General features: G+C 42.0%; 1 protein-coding gene across 1 annotated transcript in view; it reads left to right on the top strand.

Moving 5' to 3' along the window:
• LAPTM4B (lysosomal protein transmembrane 4 beta) overlaps nucleotides 1–22,315 on the top strand; it is a 53,813-nt gene that overhangs the window by 25,062 nt on the left and 6,436 nt on the right. Inside the window, exons 3-6 of the mRNA XM_081874733.1 lie at nucleotides 2,374–2,447; nucleotides 3,187–3,309; nucleotides 9,474–9,572; nucleotides 20,564–20,659. Coding sequence (XP_081730859.1) covers nucleotides 2,374–2,447; nucleotides 3,187–3,309; nucleotides 9,474–9,572; nucleotides 20,564–20,659 — 392 coding nt within the window. The remainder of the gene's footprint in view (nucleotides 1–2,373; nucleotides 2,448–3,186; nucleotides 3,310–9,473; nucleotides 9,573–20,563; nucleotides 20,660–22,315) is intronic.

Below are 22,315 nucleotides of genomic sequence, written 5' to 3'. Positions count from 1 at the left end.
TAGTCCTTTTTCTTTTTGCGTCCTCTCTTTTAGCTTGTAAGCCCAGGGACCAATTTGCATCTTCAATTTATTTATTTTATAAAGTGTATACATTACTTGATTGTAAAAAAACCACAACAACAACCTTCAAAGCAGTTTGCAAAAAGAATAAAACAATAAAAAATTGGTTAAAAGGAGTTAAAAACAACTATATAAAACATTCAGAAGAATTAATCAGTGATAAACAGATGAAAACCTACTTTCTGAAACGTACCCCCCATTTTTAACCCAAATTTAATTTTAACCCCCCTCCCCCCCATCACAGTTTATGTCAGCACAACTTAATAGGTTTGAGGTATGGTTCCCCTTGATCACATACATTGCCCAACAAGACAACAACAAGAATCCGCCAACAGCATACAAATCAATCTGGCTAACCTGATTAGAAACACACACACACACCCCTCAAACACAAAATCAATTCTCACTACAGCCAACCAAAGACAGCCAACAACACCTTCAGCCACCCCCAACCTTTCTCACCACCAAGGAAATACAACAAGCAAATAGTAAGAGAACTAATACAAGTAACGCTGACACAAAACCCCACACATACACTAAGCAGAAGAACAGAAGCATAACCACCAGCCCCCATCCCACTTACCATTCCCCCCTCACCCTCTTTCCCCCTCTTTTCTTCCTAATTGTTTAAACCAATTCATGAACCAAGAACTCATTCATTGGCCACTAATAATGAACCATATGTTTTAGATATTACTCCACATTTATTATGCTCTTTTTGTGATATACAAATGACATGAAAAAACTTGGTATACTTATTTGTATAACATTATTCCTGTTTATAAAACCCAATTAAAAAAAGAAGACAAACAGATGAAAACACATATCAACATTCTACATATTTGGGTAGACTTGTCTAAATAAAATTGTTTTAAGCACCCACCAAATAGAGCACAGTGAAGGAGCCTTCCTAATGTTGGTAGACCAATAAGGAGATAGTTTCTTACTGTGCAATCCCATATGTGTCTACTTGGAAGTAGATATCAATCGGACTTACTCCTAGCTAAGTTGTTATAAGATTCCACCATTCCTGTTGAGTTAATCAGAGCTTTTATTACTCAAGTATATTTTATTAATTGAGTAGTTTCATTTACGTATCAACTTTCCCTCATTCCCCTGAATGCTCATGTTTTGGAAAGATTGATCAGCAATACATAATATTAATGACTTAAAACTGTTTTTTTGTTTTTGTTTACACCAGTAGGGAGGTGAAAATGGAGACACCCTAAAACTGGCTTATAAAATGTCCCGTCAAAAAGAAAACTTTGAAGTACTCCTATCGAAACAGTAAAAAATAAATAAATTAAGTGGTCATGGCTCTAGTACTTACTGTACTTTTGTTTTGTCATTGTTAGTAGCCAAGGACATTATTCATATTTGTGTTCCCTTGGAAAGTATTGTGGTGATATAATTCTGCTTCTGGGTGCGTTGTACCCAGTACTAGTCCAGTGTCAATTTATTTAATGCAGTTTGAGACATAAGATTTCTCCCCCCCCCCCATCATCTGTCTGCGTGTACATACAGAGCTCAGAAAATAATACTGCCAAAATGTTGCTTTGGAGCTGGGGTGCCTTGCTTCATTCAAGTCTTAGGCCAAACTAGAGGCCATCGTCACAGCTGCTTCAGATCATAAACTTTAAAAGAAAAGAGTAGCATTCATGTTCCCCCGCAGCTCATTCCAGAGCTCCCTTGCAGCTAAGTATGTGGCAAAGGACTGCTTGAGACAAAACAAATGAGGAATGCCAACTGTTTAGGGCAAATCATATAAGCTTACATAAAGAACAGCACTATTGAAAGAAAAGGCAAGGACATCAGCATTCATGGCACATTATCAAAAAAAGAAAATACACCACTACCCCCCCCCAAAAAAATCAAACAAGGACACAGATATCTTGAAATAGATGCACACATCATTACAAAGCTAGACACATCCTAGACTTTTAAGTCCTCCAGCAGAGGACGCTCATGTATCAGAGGAATGCTGGCACTATCAGAACTGAGGGAGAAGTGATTAGGCATGATACAACTTACACTGAGACCAAAGGCAATCCAGTTTTGTCTTGTGCCAGTTCTTTCATACTTTTTGAACGGCGGTGAGTCTTCCTTAAAAGAGGAGGAAAGGAATCTGATTCCTGCACCCTCCGATAGTGCACATGTTCTTCAGATGTGTATCTTTTGCTTCCTTCTGCTAATTACAAATCAAGTGTTGCATATTTTGTCAGCGTTTCCTTGCCACCTCTCGAAAGACCTTGGGATTAGAATTAGCTGAACCATTTCACCATATACCAAAGACTGACTGGTTGTTTCTTTCAGATATGTGCATCGCTACTGCAATTTCTCTTCTCATGATCCTCATCTGTGCAATGGCCACATACGGTGCATATAAGGTAACGCATGGCTTATGGCCCCTTATTTATTCAGTCTAACCATCCCTGCATAAAAATTGAATACATAAAGCTGGTAGGCAAAACAGCTGATAAGTTTGTGGGAAAATAACAAGCTGTCATATTTACAGTGCCTTAACTGGGCATGTGGCCAACATCATGTGAATAAACACCTATCCCTCCGAACTCCCATGGCAGGGCCAGAAGGGTCTTCATGTTTGCAGCCATCTGCCTGTTAAGGCATTCCAGATGCTAGAAAATACAGTGGTACCTCAGGTTAAGTACTTATTTCATTCCGGAGGTCCGTACTTAACCTGAAACTGTTCTTAACCTGAAGCACCACTTTAGCTAATGGGGCCTCCTGCTGCTGCCGCACCGCCAGAGCACAATTTCTGTTCTCATCCTGAAGCAAAGTTCTTAACCTGAAGCACTATTTCTGGGTTAGTGGAGTCTGTAACCTGAAGTGTATGTAACCTGAAGCATATGTAACCTCGTAGGGTACCACTGTATGTGGAAATGTCAACACAGGGGTGCCATTTGGGGAGAAGGGGTCATGATATGACTGACTTTTAATCTAAGTCTAATGAAATATTTATCTTTGTGATATCCCTTTGTCCTTATAGTTTGGTTCTTTTGTGAACTGCTTTCAACTCTCTGGGAAAGTAAAATTAAAGTGTGTTAGAATTCTCTAGATAACCATAAGTTTCCTCTTTCTCTCTCTCTCTCTCTCTTTAACATACAGCAACATGCAGCCTGGATCATCCCTTTCTTCTGTTACCAAATATTTGATTTTGCACTCAACACCTTGGTCGCTATTAGCATACTTGTGTACCCAAGCACAATTCAGGATTACCTGCAGCAACTGGTAAGTCCCTTTCCCCCATTATTCATTGCTGTCCTTGAGAAACTAAGGGCAAAGCTTTGCAGCACAGTTTGTTCCTTTGTTCTAAACAAAACCCAAGGGAGGTTTGGATGAATCATGGTTCTTATCTGCCATAGTTTTGGCTTTTGCAAAAACTCTAATATTCACATGTGAAAATCCCTGAAAGCTTTTATGTCTGTATCTAACTAACTCAGTATCCAATCAAGTGCTTCTGCTAGTGCAAGGACTTCTGCTTGTGTGGAGAACTCCCAGAACAAATCTAGGGCATGCAGAAGTACATGGTGACAGAAGAGGGAGGAAAAGTTCTGTTGCACAGCCAAAATCCTTGTGCTAGCAGAAACGCTTCATTGAATACCACCCCAAATCTTAAAGAACCTTACGAGGTATCATTAGAAAAGTCAGTCTGACTTTGTTACATTTTACCTGCTTGAGCATAGCCCTGGGTTTCAGAGCATGTGCAGAGTTCCTTGCAGAAGAGAAGTCCTGGGAAAGAACATCTTTGCCTGTATGGAAACGTCTGATCAGGAGTCCAAAATGGAGGCTAAAACCTCAAATATTTGTGGAACTCTTGAGATCAGTAAAAACTGGTATTTGTTCTTATTGTTATTTTGCCATTGACCCAAGCAAGTGTCATTTTTGTTGTCAGTGGACCTTTGGCTGACCATGAGGTTGTTGCGCCTCCTTAAAGACTCTAAACTTGGCATTACAAAAAAATAACACAGGTTCAGACCTATCAAGCCGTTGTTAAAAAAGAACTTGATGATGCCTGGATAGTTGCTCAAAGACACTTTTCATACTTCACAGTGGGGGTCTGAAATCCCCAAATTCTCTAGGTGGAGCTATATTAGAATACAGTGGTACCTCGGGTAAAGTACTTAATTCGTTCCGGAGGTCCATTCTTAACCTGAAACTGTTCTTAACCTGAAGCACCACTTTAGCTAATGGGGCCTCCTGCTGCCACTGCATCGTCGGAGCACGATTTCTCTTCTCATCCTGAAGCAAAGTTGTTAACCTGAGGTACTCTTTCTGGGTTAGCAGAGTCTGTAACCTGAAGCGTATGTAACCTGAAGCGTATGTAACTCGAGGTACCACTGTACAATAAATTGTCAAAGCAGACCAGATTCAGTGACTAGCAATGGCTTTCTGGGGTCTCAGCAAATGTCTTTTCCATCTTTGGCTCCTGCGTTAAGCTGGGGCTTAAACTTGATAGCCTGCAAAGCCATCTTCCAGCTCTAAGATGGGAGATGCCAGGGACAGAAACTGAAATCTTATTGCTTACAAAGCACCTGCTCTACCTTTATGGTTCTTCTCCATTTGACAGCAGGGGGAAATGTATTATCACATTATTATATTACACATGTCCATGGATCTTTACAAAATATTAATTTTATAGCAACGTTGCTTTATCCTAAAATATTTATTTATTTCGCAAAATCTATATGCTGCTTTATTGTATACAAAAATCTCCAAAGCCATTTTAAAAATACATTTTAACGCCTTCGGGTACATTTTGTGAGAACTGCATTAAAAAAACTTGGAAGTGCAAAAGTCCTAATAAAAGAATGTGAATTGTAGGGCTATTGTGCTATGGACTGCTTCTCCCCCTCTTTAAATCATTGGCCGCTGGAAGTAGGTTGACACACAGTGCAATCATGCTGCATGATGCATTATAAGGCCGATGTAATTATGAAGGGGAAGAAGGATTAAAAGAGACAGAACGCACACTGCTCCTTCTCCCTCATATTTAGTTTTCCTCTGATCCTTAATTGCCAACCTGGTTACCATATGTGGACTTGTTTGTTTTAAACTCACAAGAATGCTGAATTAGCTCATAGCGGTCCAGAGAACAATGGAATAGACGGAAGAAGGAAAATAATGCAGTGCAGAATTTCTGTTTCTGTCCCCTCTAGAGAAATGTCTCTTGCTTCTTAATTCCCACCCCGTTCTCCATTGGCATGGGGTGCTAAATTCTAAATTATTTTATTTATTTTCTTCTGTTTGTGAATTTCTTCCCATAAAATATCTAGAATGGATTTCACAGTAAAAAAAATCAACTTTAAAAGTAATTTCATATGTTAAAAACAATTTCAAATCAAATAGAGATATGGACTGTGATAAAGATTAATGGCTGCATGAACTGCAATAGCTTCATCAAGCATCAAATTTGAGAAACCAGAGGTCTTATTTACAGGATCTATTGGGATTCATCGTATTAAGCACGCCATTCATAGTAGCAGTGAGCTTAATGATGTGATACTGGAATGCAAGCACTTACTTACAAAACACTTCGCTCAAGATTTTATTTTTCCCTGTGGCAAGCGTTCTTAAAAAGCGGAAATGGCTCCGACTCCCTCAGGGATTGGAAGAGATTTGGGTTTTTGCTGAGCTTGGATCCTGGCCATTCTCCTCTTTTGTTCATTTGTTTTTGTTTATAGTAAGTGCATGAGCTGGGTTACTTCAAAGAGAACTTTTACTAATGACAGGGTGACAATGGCAAGTCAGAGTCCTGCTTGTGCCAAGTTCTTCTTTTTTATTCTTTCCTTACAAGGCTGATGTTGATACATGTTCATTACCTAGAACATACAGGAGGTATTCTGCCATGCCCTAAGACAGGGGTCAGCAACCTTTTTCAGCAGGGGGCCCGTCCACAGTCTCTCAGACCATGTGGTGGACCGGACTATATTTTGAAAAAATAATAATGAATGAATTCCTATGCCCCACAAATAACCCAGAGATGCATTTTAACTAAAAGGGCATATCATTGGCTTTTTTCTGGCCCACGTAGGACCAGACTGGATAGTTGGCCTTGGCGAAGATTTGACGTTTTCATCCCCAAAATGTTTTTGATTTGAGTTTCTCCTGAAATGAGGCTCCATTTTAATGTTGCATTTTAATCTTGCTTTTTACGTTGTAATTTAATAAATTGTTTTTATACCTGGTGTTAGCCACCCTGAGCCCAGTCTTGGCTGGGGAGGGTGGGGTATAAATATATATTTTTTAATTATTATTATTATTATTACTCATGTAAAAACATGCTGATTCCCAAACTGTCCATGGGCCAGATTGAGAAGGCAATTGGGCCGCATCCAGCCCATGGGCCTTAGGTTGCCTACCCCTGCCCTAAGATTATTGGGACAGGAATCTTGTTGTTGCAATTTTACACTCTGAAGTACCACATACATTAGAGGAAGGGAGGTCAGGAGATGTCATGATGGCACGTGGCAAGCAAGCAAGCAAGTAGAAGCCAGGCGGAGGGCGTGGAGCTGCAAGCTGGCGAGGAACAAAACTCTCTGCAGGAAGAGAGCTATGGAGGGCAACTTGCTCAACTTGCTCAACGTCCTCACTGGCCAACCCTGGCACCTGCCCATAAAAAAGCAGAACTTATCTCCCTCAACTATCACCTGGCAGCAGCCATTCCATCGGGCTACCTCAGTTGGATCATTAGTGATTGGATGGCCACCTGTCATGGATGCTTAGTTGATATTCCTGCATTGCAGGGTGTTAGACTAAATTATCCTCAGGTCCCTTCCAGCTCTATGATTCTATGGTTCTATAAGCTTTGCCAAAAAGACAGCTCCCTCAAATGTTTCCTGCCTCTGAACTGTTTCTATGCCAGGGGCTCATTATGCACCACATTACTTAAGAACTGGCACCTGGGTTTGTTTTCTTCCTCTTCCTTCCCTGGCCCTTTCACGTATGTGTTGTGTTTTTAGATTATAAACCTGTGGGCAGGGAATGTCTTGTTTTAATTGGCTCTGGTAGCTTTTTTGGTGGAAAAGCCGGACACAAATACTGTAATTGTGGGGTCCTTACAGTTCTGTCAGTGGTGGTTAAGAGCGGTCGATTCCCCGCTCCTCCACATGCAGCTGCTGGGTGACCTTGGGCTAGTCACACTTCTCTGTAGTCTCTCAACCCCACTCATCTCAGAGAGTGTTTGTTGTGGAGGAGGAAGGGAAAGGAGATTGTTAACCGCTTTGAGACTCCTTAGGGTAGTGATAAAGCGGGATATCAAATCCAAACTCTTCTTCTTCTTCTTCTTATTTCTGGGTACCACCATGGGGCCTTGGACATGAGCCCCATCTGCACAGTGGTTTTTCCAAGTGGATCTCCCTGTTGATCACTACAACTACGGTAGTGATCACTCATCAGTTTGCCCAATGGCTGTCATCTGAAGCCATGTACTTCTCCCTGCAGCCGGGTGTAAACAAAACTCCACACATGGTCCAACTTTCAGTTGGGTTTGTTTTCCCAGCTTCAAAACAAGGCGGTGCTTTTATGTAACCTAGCTGAAGAAATTCCACATTTAGTTATACAGCACTGCCAGTAAATGGTTGCATCAGTAAATATTTCTTCATGTGGACCTGCCACACATCTGGACTGCCCAAATATTCAGCAGCAAATCATTTGTCCGTTCATCTGCAGTATAGATTAAGACTTTACTGCTTTTCCTGTCCCAGTCATATATTTTAGCACGATCTTGATGTTCAATTGCTTCATCTTTTTGAATTCTGACTTTGGGGCAAGTGCTGCTTTGTATATGGACAGCATAAACACACACAAATTCCTACATAAATGTTGCCAAATCTTGGCAGTAACTTCCTAGTGAACTGCGTGGATGATAGAAGCCCTGCTGACCCACTAAGGATACCCCCAAAAAAGATTTACCGTTGACCCAACTACATTTTGTAAGAACCATTCTGTGTTCCTTTGTGCTGTGATCTTACTGTGCAGTCAAAGGTTAATCCACTTTTTACCAGTATCACTCCACATGGTTTTACTATTTTCGTGATTCAAATAATACTCTTCAACATTTGTGTGTGAAATACAGTATCCTTTACCTGTTTCTAAGCTGGCAAAGTGATGGTGCCAGTTAAACAGGAACTTAATTGCAATCTGTTTTGCTTTCCCCAATGACCTTAGGTGGTCCTTGTCCACTTAGTCCCTTCTTTTTAACCCAAATTCTGGAAACAAGATGTAGATGTGAGTAAGTTGAGAGGGGAATAATCTTTTTCCATAGGTCTGGATGTTTATGGGGAGCCCCATAAACACCCAGACCTATGGATGTATGGGGAGCTACATTGGCAAAGAAAAAGTGCTTTATATGTGTTCCTTATGCATTCTGACACTGTGACACCAGATGGCACTGTGGAGTTCCATTTTTTGCCAACCCAATTTCTCATACAACGTTTGCAATGTGTTAAACCGAAACGCTTCCTTGATATGTGTAGATCCAGCCCTTGCTAACAGTCCTGTGCTGCACCTTTGAAGATCAACCAATTCAGGCTGCAATCTTGAACACACTTATTAGGGAGCAGTCCTTGTGGAATTCAGTGGTCATATTTCTGAGTAATGTATGGTTATTGTGGCATTAGCCCTCATTAGAAATTGGGGTGGTGGGGACCCCTTCTGATACTGTGCTTGTGCATCTTTCAACCTTAGCATGGGAGGTGGCAGACTTCATCTTTGCACATCCTTAACTCAGGCTGCCTCAGTATAGTCACATCCATTGTCTTAGTAAAAATAGAGTATGTTAAACAGATGAAAAGGTTGCTTAGGGTGTGACAGGCAAGTAACTTTATGTTTTGGTGTGTAAGGCTTTCAGATAATTTTCCTTCTGCAGAGGCAAAGCCAGAAGCGATCAAAATACTAGATCAGAACAAGAATAAGATGTATTTGTTTTTTTAAAGAAAAAAGCCGAGAGCAGAGTTGTGTAACATTTATCTCCAATCTGCTACACGCCATCTGGTGAGATGAAACCATTGGAACACTTCAATGAAATTCAAGAAGAAGAAAACTTCTTGCCAGCAGCTGGCAAAAAAAAGAAAGAAATTAATGCAAACAGGAGTATATATTTGTCTTGATTCAGTCTGAATATATTTGGCAATAATACCAAAGAATTAACAATAGCTTCAGAAACTCTGGGGAGAAGTTCTTCCATGTCCCCAACCCCTAGACCCAGACATTATTTCAAGGCACAGGGAAAACATTAGGCCTCACTGGTGCCCTCGCAGCTGCCCAAGAATGCCATGTGTTGACCAATAGGCTACCAATAAATAAATAACGGCCTTATATTGTCATGTAAAGTATTCTGTAACAAGGGAGGTGCAGGATTATTATTACTAATTTATCTTCTTCTTTTTTTGCAGCCTGGTAATTTTCCCTACAAGGAAGATATTATGTCTGTCAATCCCACATGCCTCATTGTGATTATTCTGCTTTTTATAAGTATCACCTTGGCTTTTAAGGTAAGCATGTATCTATAGAAACAAAGTTGTTGGAATGCATGATCATTCATCTCCCTGGGCAGCAGTAGTTGTGAACCCAGGAAGACTGAAAAAAGCAGGGGGTCACAGAGACAGTGACTTAGAAAACACCATAGCTACCAGAGGGGCTGGCTCAAGAAGGAGAGACCCTCACATTTCCTGAGAACTGAAGTTGGCAGTGGGTCTTCCTTTTGGGTCTTTTCTCCTTGCACTTTCATGGAAAATTCTTTTGAAGCATCCCTAAGCTTCAGGGGTAGCTATGCAGATGATTACAGAGTTGAGATGTTCTATAGCAGTGGGGATGGACCTTTTAGACTCTCATCAGCCCCAGGCAGCAACGACAATGGTCAGGGGTGATGGGAGTCCAGCAACATCTGGAGGACCACAGTTTCCCTATCCCTGTTCTAAAATTCCGTGCCTATGCAGAAGTTCCTATGCTGCTTTTTGGATTGAATCCATGAAATAGCTGTTCCAAGCGAAGCATTGTAGAGGAATCTTCAGGAAGCAGAAGAGCATGTTCTCATTTTGAAATATGACCCATGACTACCTGCAGTGAGCATGCACCAGGGGCAAATGATTGCCCTTTGTCTGAATCTTGATTGACTGTTCTAGCGAGAGTCTAATAATAATAATAATAATAATAATAATAATAATAATAATAATTTATTTGTACCCTGTTGGGTTGAAATGAACGACAGACGAGTGGTGGGTGTCATCTGGGAGGCATCTCCCGAGCACGTCTCGGGGAGTCTCTTTTATTGAATATTACAGCATTGCTACATATGTGCTCGTTGCTGATTGGTTAACACAAGTACAAAGCAAAGGTTACCTATAGACATTAATCACCAATAGATTAAAGGCTGGGAAAGGGAGCACAGAACTAGACAGGCATGAAAACCTCCTAATTAAATTATAACTAGTGATTAATACAGCAAGACCTAAACAATTACTAATGATTGATATTGCAAAACTTAAAAGGACATAACAATCACGTTCCGTAGATGTGATCAACTATGCATTAAGAACAGGTCAGAATACCATGTTTTCATGAACTCAATGTGAACTGAATATTCTAGGGTGATGAAGAAATTTCTCAACTTAGAACAGTTTGTGCAGAATCATGTGTATTAGCAAAGCTTCCCTTCAGTACCCCGCCCATCTAGCTGGGTTTCCCCAGCCACTCTGGGCGGCTTCCATAGAAACAAAAAATACACTAAAATATCACAGACTAAAAACTTCCCTGAACAGAGCTGCCTTAAGATGTCTTCTGAATGTCAGGTAGTTGTTTATCGCTTTGACATCTGATGGGAGGGCGTTCCACAGGGCGGGTGCCACTACCGAGAAGGCCCTCTGCCTGGTTCCCTGTAGCTTTGCTTCTCGTAATGAGGGAACCGCCAGAAGCCCTCGGCGCTGGACCTCAGCGTCCGGGCAGAACGATGGGGGTGGAGACGCTCCTTCAGATATACTGGGCCGAGGCTGTTTAGGGCTTTAAAGGTCAACACCAGCACTTTGAATTGTGCTCGGAAACGTACTGGGAGCCAATAAGCAGCAATCAAGAGTGTAAGAAGCTGCTGTTCCTTAGCCCCACATTCCCAATGGTTGTTGTAGAAATATAATGGTTAAATGTGTAGTTGCCCTGTGGATTTGCTAGAATGAGCCACCAGCTGTGATGCACAAGTTAGCTAAGCTTGTACTGTATGGCTGGATTTTCGGTCCCATTTGCTTCAAGAACATTAACTGGCTTAAATAAAAGTTTTCTGTCATAACAGGTTTTGCTGTTCAGGCTGAAAGTAGGTCAGGATTATCTCATTTATTGGACTACCCTTTTGTTACTTGGAAATGGAAAACCCTTCAACGGGCAAAAATGGAGAAAGCAAGGCCAAGGCTGTTATTTTTTAATTGGGAAGGTGGACATTAGCCTATATGTCCATTATAATGGCTGTATCATTTTTTGTTCCTTTGACTTGATAAGAGGTACAAACTTGATGCATAAGTTCAATCAGCTTCTGGCATTCTCATTTGCATTCCTTGTGTTTTGCATAAACCATAAATGTGCTCTGCAGATTTATGGATTCTGTATAATGAAATGAAATCCATAATCAAGTGCAGCACGTCCTCCACCCTTGATAGATATAGCAGATAGCAACATTTCCAGGAAACGAAATGAAACGGTACTGCATTTCAATATTTCTGAGTTCATTCCCTTTTCCTAATAACAGCACCTGTCAAGTGGCAGAGGCAGTCTGACATAATCATTGGGGATAGAAGCAAAGGACAGGTATCTTGAAAATAGACAGAATGGCAGAAGTATAGGCCCAATTTATTTCTGCTGGAAAGTTATTCAGCTTTTTAATTTCAAAGAGAGTTGAAGGCGATTTGAAAGCAGCTTCCCTTCTCATTGTGAAAACCGCATTGTTTCCCCAACAGGTTTTGCAGGGTTGGATTTTTAAAAATACCTTCCAACTATGTTAACCAGAGGCAAAAGTGGTATGATTGTTTACACCACAAGCAATGACCCGCTCTTTCAAATCACCCAGCGTTCTGTAAAATATTATCTGTATCTAGACATAATTGGAGCAGCTAAATGTTGCCTGTAGTTCTTCAAACACATCTTCTACCACAATCCCCAAAAGCATCCTAAAATAAAACCTTTTATTTTTTTTCTTAGAACATATGTTCTTAATTTTTTTTTATACCTTTTTCTTGTACTGTCAGACTGGAATGGATCATCTGGAGCCAGAACACTCAACTTTATAAATGGAGCAAGATAATATTTTCAAACAAAATGGAATGGAATTTTACTTCTATCCTGAAACACTGCAAAGACAATGCAGAGTAAATAATTTTGCCATGGCCTTGATCAGCCCCATTCTGCTTTGCATCTAGACCATTCTCTTGCCCTCCATTTTGTTTTAATTTTTGGTGGTTATCTCCCATTTCTTATTATGACTTCGCATTCTGTGTATATCTGAATTATCACTGAGTTTGCCTTTAGCTTACGTCAGCTGTCACCGATGGGCAGCTGTGGGCAGATTTGAATGTTTTAGCAAATGCCATGGCTTTAATCTTGCCCACACCCAATGGATCAGCACACTTCCCTGAGAGACAGAAAGAGAGAAAACATACATGCACACACTTCACTTTTACAAGCAATCTGGATAAAAGTCTGTTCAAATAAGAATCAGTCTGAGCCTTGAAAAGCACATAGAGCTGAAAGAGGAAGTCACTCTTCCAACTTCATCTCTATGTACTTTCCCAGTGCTATTTTTCTAGAAAGAGAGGTGCTGGAACTCACCAAGAACATCACCAAGAACATCTCCCTTGTTTCTCTTATAATGGCAATGGTGCCCACCCGAGAGGTGCCGGAACTCAGTTCCAGTGAGTTCCAGCTGGGGGGAAAAGCCCTGGGGGGAAAAGCCTTTTTCAAAGGAGAAAAATGAAACCTCCCACACAGTCTCATTAGGTCACAGGTGAGACCTCAAGGGTACCACCAGGTGATGGTGATTCCTGACCTAAGTCGGGGGATGACATTTTAGTTTACAATAACAGAACTACTGAATCTTCTCTTTATTTTAAATCCTGGTGCAACTCTCATTACCACACGGTGAAAATGCTACATTTCCAAGGCATTAATGATGAGATAGTCTATGGATGCATTTAATGTCTTTAATACGGTAGTGTTGGAAAGTATTGATCAGTAGCTAGAGGACTGTGTTCAGCTTGGTCAGTCAAAAATTAAACAAGCTTTGGAAACTCTTGCCAGAATACATGACTCCTCAGACTTAGAAGATGACAAGTGCTCTGGCTAGCTTCTTTTTAATAGTCTCTGCCAACAAATATTTCCAACTTTGTAGACCAACAAGTTCCATGACTGAGATGTTCTTTGTAGGAAGTTCTAAGTATTTTTTTATTCAGTATATTTCTTCCCCTTGCCCCATCCTTTTCTTTTAGGGTAGACAACAAGCATTTTCCTTTCTGTTTATACACAATATTTCAGATCTTTAAAGACTTGTTGGCTTTTTCCTCCGTCCTGCCACTGTTATCTTCTCTCCAGTATAAACGATTGATTTTATTTACTTACACAATTTAAATCCCAAACTCAAAAGTTATGATTGCTCTTCTACAATATACTTTTGGACCCGAAAATTTGTCCAGCTAGAGGAAAATAATATTATTTCCGAGTTTTGGCTATGCTTCTGCTAAATGCACTCTGGAATAGGATTATGTTTCTTTGTAACCATATTGCATTGCTGACCCAGTACCATTTGCGGGGAAAGTATAAGCCTCAACTCATTTTCTCAGCAATGCTATTTTTAAGCCACTTACCCCATCCCCTCTTATACTTGCTTGTATGAATTTTCTTTCCTCCCAATCCCACCCAATATTTCTCCACTGTCAGCAAATTTCACAAGGCCTGCATATTGAAAATTTGTTTTGAATTAGTAAAAGTTTTGCCGGGCAGGGGGAAGATTCGCACGTGCCCTTCAGAAAAAAAAGGGCAAGGAGCAGCTATTCTGTTTGAAGTGTATGTCTGTCTTACTTTTATTAAAGATTCATTTTAAATTTGCCATTGTTTATGAGCCAACAAATGAAGCCCACTCTGTGTTAGTAGCCCTTTAAAGCCTTGTAAAAACCAAACCACTGGATCCTATTAATCTTTGGCAGGCAGCAGAGCACTGCTTTGTGGTTTCCTGTACATAGAGAGTGTTTTATGTTTGGCCATCTCTACTTTCTTCTGCTGTATTCTTTTTTTGGAAAGGGGGAAAAAACTTTTACCACATTGCATTTGCTTAAACCAATATGAAATTGACCCCACCCCCACCCACTCTGCATTTACTCTCAATAACACAGAAGCATTTGAAACAAAGTATGACCAATTAATTTTTTTATACTCATCATGGTATATAAGGTTACTGTCATTTTACAACTGGGAAAAGGAGGGCACTGCTAAAATTGAACTAAATAATAGGGAGTTAAATTATGCAGCTCTTTAACTATATTCCAGGGTTTTTGCCTTACTTCCTTATAAGAGAGTGCACAAGTTCTGTTTAAAATGCAATGTATAGACAGTGAAGGCATGCTCTATTCATTTATTTAAAATATTAAAAGGGCCCAAGGACCTGATGATGTTGAAATTTCATGGTCTTAATTTATGTAGCACTAACAGGCTCATTTGCGCTTCGAGATCCCCAAGCACCCTCAGAAATGAGACACAGTGACACAGGATTTTAGTTTAAGTTACTGGGCAAAATTTAGGCCACAACTTTATTGAATACAGAATGTGAGTGGTATTGGCTTAGGCATTGGAATCACCAGACTATATTGGATTCCCAACCGCTTTCATGGTGAATCCGATAACAAGGGTGAAACACGGCCAGCAGGAGAGAGCACCACCCTTGCGGATGGGCTTGAGCTCCCCTCGGTGCCCCCGTGGGGTCCTGGTATGGCCCTAGGCCCAGCGCTAGGACAAGACCCAGGCCAACCCCGATTCCTTTAATGCAGCAGTTCTCAACCTTTGGGTCCCTAGATGTTGTTGGACTACAACTCCCATCTTCCCTGGCCACTGGTTATGCTGGCTAGGAATGATGGGAGTTGTAGTTCAACAACATCTGGGGACCCACAGGTTGAGAAACACTGTGTTTAATGGAATACCCTTGAGTTTGGAGGGGTAGGTGATGGCCGCCACTTCCTCTCCCCACCATTGCTTATCCAATGCCTAACCGCCAAACCTTACAAAGTTGTGACGATTGCTACGGTGGTAGGCGAAAACCAAATGGTCCTGCCAATTTGCTAGATGGAAAAATTCCTACCAGGCCCCCATTACAAAACAGGCGACCAATGAAGACCATAGCAAGGCCAGACAAACCTAAATACAGTGGTACCTCGGGTTAAGTACTTAATTCATTCTGGAGGTCCATACTTAACCTGAAACTGTTCTTAACCTGAAGCACCACTTTAGTTAATGGGGCCTCCCACTGCCGCCGTGCCACCAGAGCATGATTTCTGTTCTCATCCTGAAGCAAAGTTCTTAACCTGAAGCACTATATCTGGGTTAGCAGAGTCTGTAACCTGAAGCTTATGTAACCTGAAGCGTATGTAACCCAAAGTACCACTGTAAAGGGAGGGCGAGCGGGGGATCTGCTGCGTGAAGTCAAAGAGGACCGGCAAATGACACACAGGGTTATATATTGTTCCCCGGCCGCCCCCCAAGCCAAGAAATGGGCTTTAGGACCCAAGCAACCAGGGAACAACCAACCAGAGTGGAGCAGGGCATGGCCCTGCCCACCCCAGCAGGTGGGGGTGCTCTAAGGGCCCGAGTGCAACACGATCCCTCTTTGTTGAGGAATCGATTTCACACATTATACAGATGGCTGGTTCAGAGGTAGCACTAAATGATATCTTCGTATTACATGAATAAACTGCAGTAAGCCTCATATTTGTACACCTCCCACTCCTTCTCAGGCTCGCAGAAGAGAAAGCGATCAAAATCTGTTGCTTTCTGTTTTAAACTAACCAGAGTTCCCCATTATAGCTGATCATTACATCCACAGAGAACTTGGGTAAATTTAAACCAAGGCTATTTCATTTAAACCAAACCAGAATCAAACCATGATTTATAAACCTGGCTTGATCACTAACCATGGTTCGTAAACTAACTGGAGTTTCCCAACTTCCCACATAATCTAGCTGGCTTGAAATCAGAAGCAGATGTTTTTCCTATTTTTGACTGGCTCATGCCAGAGGTAACTGGAAATCCAAGGGTTGCCATGGTTTGTGCCCATAATGCTAAACCATAGTTTAGCATCACATCTGAACTGGCTCCGTATATATTATCTGAGTTTGCCACAAGGAGTACATTCAACAGGGAGGTGTAAGATACACATGCTTTCAAACAGATTCATACTTTAGATATACGCTTCAGTGGGTATATATGCATGGCTGCTTCTAGTTTCCTATGAATAAATGAAAGTAATTCCAAAAGATAGCAGGTTCTGACTCCAAATAATATTACCGTATTTCAGGCTGTTAAGAGGACAATGGTTCCTCCTCACGCTTTGCACCTTCTTATGTTGAAAATGCTTCTATGTAGAAAAAGAGAAAAGACCCTGTATCTAGATCTACATCTTTTTACTTTACGTTTCCGGGCACAATTCAAAGTGTTGGTGCTGACCTTTAAAGCCCTAAACACCCTTGGCCCATTTCCGAGGGCCTTCTGGTGGTTCCCTCCCTGCAAGAAGCAAAGTCACAGGGAACCAGACAGAGGGCCTTCTCGGTAGTGGCGCCTGCCCTGTGGAATGTCCTCCCACCAGATGTCAAAGAATCCTGTTTAGGGAAGTTTTTAATGTTTGATCTTTTACTGTGTTTTTAATATCTTGTTGGAAGCCGCCCAGAGTGGCTGGGGAAACCCAGCCAGATGGGTGACGTATAAATAATAAGTTAGTAGTAGTAGTAGGATTTTATTATATTCCATGATGTTTGGTCTGTGGCTGTTTGTTTCTTTATACTGATTTTATTGTTTATGGCTTTTAACTTTGCAAGTTGCTCTAAGTACCGTCATAGGGATTGAAGTGCAGAGTATTAAATATTAAAATAAAATGAATGAAAATATAAAGTACATAACTGCTGCATGCATGTATGCATTGCTGCATGTGGAATAAGCATACATAGCAATTAATTGCAATTGAGTTCTTCTAAGGCTTCCTTCCCTTAAGCAACATCTGTCATTCTGAGCATGAGTGGTAAACATTTGGCATCAACCTCTGTGGTTTTTATCCCTGCTCATCCATGAATAAACTCACTTTGTGACCCTCAGGCAAATTGCTGACTCTCAGCTTTAATTCGTGGCGTGCAAAAATAATTGGCTGCTTTTATATTTCACAGTGTTCTAAGGAGGCTGAGTGATCTAGATTGTAGAACACTTTGTACTTTAGAAGGCTGATATTCAGTCTTTAATAATGCTTTTCTATAGTGCTTTCATAAGAACATAACCCCACAATGTTGTAAACGATCCATATGGGGGCGTTTGACGCTTTACTCCATCTCATCGATCATTCTGGTTGCCCTTCTCTGAACCTTTTTCTACTCTACAGTATCCTTTTTTTGAAGTGAGTTAACCAGAACTGTACACAGGATTCTAACTGTGTTCTTACCATAGATCTGTATAACTGCAAGTGAAAATTCACTCCCTTATTTTTGGATAGGAAAGGTATGCACTGCAAAATAGGTCAGTGACTCAGCCTAATGGTTTTTCAGTAGAATAAAAGGCTTTTCGGGACAAATCAGCAAGAAATTTGCTGGGGCAAAATGAGTTTCCATTGCAAGGGCTCGGCATCTGCCTGTGTGTGTCCAAGACATTTGGCTAGCATGCTGGTTTTAGCTGCTCATCTTCCCAAGCACGCGTAGGTGGTGTCTCTGGCTTCCATTTGCCTGTTGTGGGCGAGCTGGTGACCTCCTTGGTTAGGAAAACTTTGTATGCTTGGTTTATACGGAACTACTACAAAGTAACAACATGCTTTGGGGGCTTAGCTGCAAGCACTGGTAGGTGGAACAATAGTGACTCCAGCAGCAAAGGTTTAAAAATGTTTGCAGAACAGTGAGAAGCCTAGGTTGCTGTGATTTTAATATAACAGTTGTAATTTTGTTCTAATACATTGGCTCAGGAGCAACTTAAGCTTAGCATTCCTGCATTTTTTGATTATGGCCTACATCTGGACTTCCTTGGGGAAAAGGTAAAGGGATATGCATTTGGACTCTCTGAACTCTGCATTTTCTGGTTTTGTAACATTTATAAGATCCATCCATCTTTAGCCTTTGCCTTTGAGAGCTTGGCTTAAACAGAGCAATCCTATGTGTGTCTTTGTCTACTCAAAAGTAAGCCTCACTTAGTTCAATGGGACTCACTTAGTTCAAGTGTGTATAGGATTAGAGCCAAAATCTAGGGATGTGCAAGATTGGTTTGGACTCTGATTGGGTGCTTCAGAAAACAGATTGCCTCAGTCGGACTCCGTTCAAGCCTGCTTCATGTTGAACCCTCAACCTCATTCACTGCAGGGAAATTAAAAAAAACCACAGCTCTAACTTTTTCTTTTCATGGAAGTGGGTAAAATTTGCAGGCAAATTTTCTAGGGTGGATGAAGCCTACCAAAGTGTAGGCAAAATAAGTCCAGAGGATTTTGCGCTGGGCACCTTGTTTGGGGAGGAATAGCTAAAAGGGATTTGCTTTCCAGGTAAAATCTTCCGCCCTGTTATAATGGAGCTCTATCCGGTCTTGTGCTTGTTGTTCCGTCCCCCATCACCCACTCCCTAGTATGTTTAGAGACGTGACTTTTGCTTTAATGAAATACTTGTCTGCAGCATTTTTTGACATCAGGATAGCTGAGGTGCAGCAAAGTATTTCAGGAGTCCCTGCTTTGAGTTGCATTGCTTCATAGAGATTCCCCTTCATCTCTCAGAGGCCAAAAATCCCTCTGAGGCATCGTACTTCACTTGGGAGTTCTCCAGATATCACATCCATACCAACATCTGTTAAGTCTTTTAAAGCATTTAAAGCAGCCATGCAAATAAGTCTATACAGGTGGAATAAATCCACATAAATTTTTAGAAGCCTCCCTGTTGACATCTTCAAAAAAGGACTTACTACAGCATTTTTCTCCTGTTGAGGAAGCCTTGCCTTCACAATGCATTTGCCAAACATGCCTGTCAATGATTTGAACACCAGTGCATTGTACCCCTAGGGAAGGGGCACATCGAAAGAGTCATGCTCCATGATATCCATGGGCTAAAAAGGTAAAGGTACCCCTGCCCGTACGGGCCAGTCGTGACCGACTCTAGGGTTGCGCGCCCATCTTGCTCAAGAGGCCGGGAACCGGCGCCGTCCGAAGACACTTCCAGGTCACGTGGCCAGCGTGACGAAGCTGCAACTGGCGAGCCAGCACCAGTCCTGCACACAGAAATGCTGTTTACCTTCCCGCTATAAAGCGGTACCTATTTATCTACTTGCACTTAAGGCTGCTTTCGAACTGCTAGGTGGGCAGGAGCTGGGACCGAACAATGGGAGCTCACCCCGCCGCGGGGATTCGAACCGCTGACCTTACGATCAGCAAGTCCTAGGCACTGAGGTTTTACCCACAGTGCCACCCACGTCCCATGGGCTACCAAGGGGTAAAAAAATAATAACCCACTAATAGAAACTCAAGGACTCTTCCAGCCTGCAGTCAATTCGGACTCTCCATAGGTGACTCAGCTTTATGGTATCAAAATGCTCACCTGTTTTGGTTTTTTGCTACAACCAGTTAGTGTAATTGTTGTTGTTGTTGTTGTTGTTTATACCCTGCCCATCTGGCTGGGTTTCTCCAGTCACTCTGGGCGGCTCCCAACAAAAGATTAAAAATACATTAAAGCATCAATCATTATAAACTTCCCTATACAGGGCTGCCTTCAGATTTCTTCTAAACACCCAGTGGCGTAGCGTGGGTTGTCAGCACCCGGGGCAAGGCAAGTAATTTGCGCCCCCTAACCCTGGATTTGCGCCCCCTAACCCTAACCCTATCCCTAACCCCAGATGTTGCGCCCGGTGCGGCCGGCACCCCCTGCACCCCCCACGCTACGCCACTGTAAACACCAGATAGTTATTTATTTCTTTGACATCTGATGGGAGGGCGTTCCACAGGGCGGGCGCCACTACTGAGAAGGCCCTCTGCCTGGTTCTCTGTAACCGCTTCTCGCATTGAGGGAACTGCCAGAAGGAGACACTTCTTCAGGTATACTGGGCTGAGGCCATTTAGGGCTTTAAAGGTCAGCACCAGCACTTTGAATTGTGCTCAGAAACGTTTGGACAGACTACCAAACCCCCCCCCCAAAAAAACCCAACTTCTTAATCATCACATAGCATGTTGCAATAAAGAATGTGTGGTAAAGAAAATCTGTTACAAATTCAACACATCTTCTTTCTCTGCCTCTTCTTCCTCCCGCAGGCTTACCTGATCAGCTGCGTATGGAACTGTTATCGATACATTAACAACAGAAACAACTCGGATGTCCTGGTCTACATTACTACTAATGACACAGCGGTAAGGATGTCAAAATTAAATGGGGCTCTGATGGCCTTTGGGTGTGGAATGTAGGCATGAAACCACTTTCTTGTCTAGCCCGTTGTTGCTGTTGACTTCTGTTTCCAGTTACTTTGGGGGAGCCCCCATTTCTGATACATTCCGGATGATGGTAGTACCTAGCACAGGTACTGTAATATCCTCCACACCATCAGTGCATTGGTGTGGAGAAAGCAGTGTCTTGCTTAGCCACATTGTAAACTGCTGCTTTCTAGAGCTGATTCACACAAACAGGATAGGCAAGCGTGGTTCCCTCTCATGCAAATTGCCGCTGAGTAATGAAGGGCTGTCAGCCAAATCAGTCTTTTTGCAAAAGAGATTAGAGTAATTCATCAGCTGTGGTTAAATGGAGCCTCCTCTCATGCCTCAGAGGCAATATGCTTGCTTCGGAACACCATTTGCTGGGGCGTGTGAGGGTTCAGCAGGTTCAGACATAATAGGAAACAGTGGTTAAATTAACCCTGGAGGTGTTGAATTGCAGCATGATAAAAAGGGAGAGGGCAGCATGAGAACCAAGTGCACAGGCACAAAACTGGTGCATAACTCCACTTAGTAAAGCCATAGTACACCCAAGGGATGTTCAGTTTGCAGCCTTTTACAACCACCAGGCACAGACCTGTGTCTGTGCTATCCATGTTGTTTTGTGGAAAACAAGACAACTTTCAAACAGTTCTTGACTCTCTGCCTGCTCCAAGTCCTCTTCCTTCCTTAAATATTCTGTGGTCCCTGGAATCTAGGAAGCCCTGGGGGAAGAGAATGTGTCACAGTGACAAGTCCCTACCCCAAACATTGATGCATCCGGAACATTTTAATGTCATTTCAGCAATAGAGCTGCTTTGTTATGACTAGGACCTCTGATGGTCCACACCAATGTGTTGGAAGAATCTAAGGTTCTTCCCCCACAATCTCTGCTGCAGATGAGGAGCTACCAGCCATTTTCTTGGATATATTATCTTAATGAGTCCCAGATGATCTCACTGCAGCACAGTATATATTTTATGCAACTGTATCTGCTAAACGTTTGCTGCTTGCCTAAAGAGGGAGCCCTTTTATTTTCCTAAAAATAATAGAGGACTTCTGTAATTGGGCAGCCATATACCCGTGCACATGGAAAATGTACAAATGTGCGCTTAAGAATGTTTTGGCAGCACAGCGAATTTGAGGTTATAAATTATCTCAGGGCGGTCCAGCTTCCATCTGTAATCACTCCAGGGTGGTTTCTAATGGAAATGCTCATAGATAAACATTTAGGTTGCTTCCTGCCCGGGCGAAGAGGGAGGCACTCTGGAGTCTACTTCTTGACAGATGATAATGCATTAAGGAAAGATTAAACAAGCGGCACATGGCCTGTGTGCTTCAGACAGAATCTCCAAACCATGTTCTGGTTTGTAAAAACCAGAGCAGTGTGCTTGTACAGTATTCTAAGAACAACAATGTTAATGCAAGACATGGTTCTCCCCAAGTGGCAGAACGAAGAATACAAGGTATGGGGTCCTTCTCCGAGTAGTGGCATGTTCACGGGTCCACTGTGGGGGCTAGTGCCTGCCATTGCCAATGATCACAAGCAGTTCTGGGGGACCCTGCTCTCGCTTCTGAAGTTTTTGTTATTTTTCTACT

This window comes from Podarcis erhardii (assembly GCF_964252035.2).
Source record: "Podarcis erhardii genome assembly, chromosome: 8".
Lineage (NCBI taxonomy): Eukaryota > Metazoa > Chordata > Lepidosauria > Squamata > Lacertidae > Podarcis > Podarcis erhardii.
This window is presented reverse-complemented; position numbering and strand designations above follow the sequence as displayed.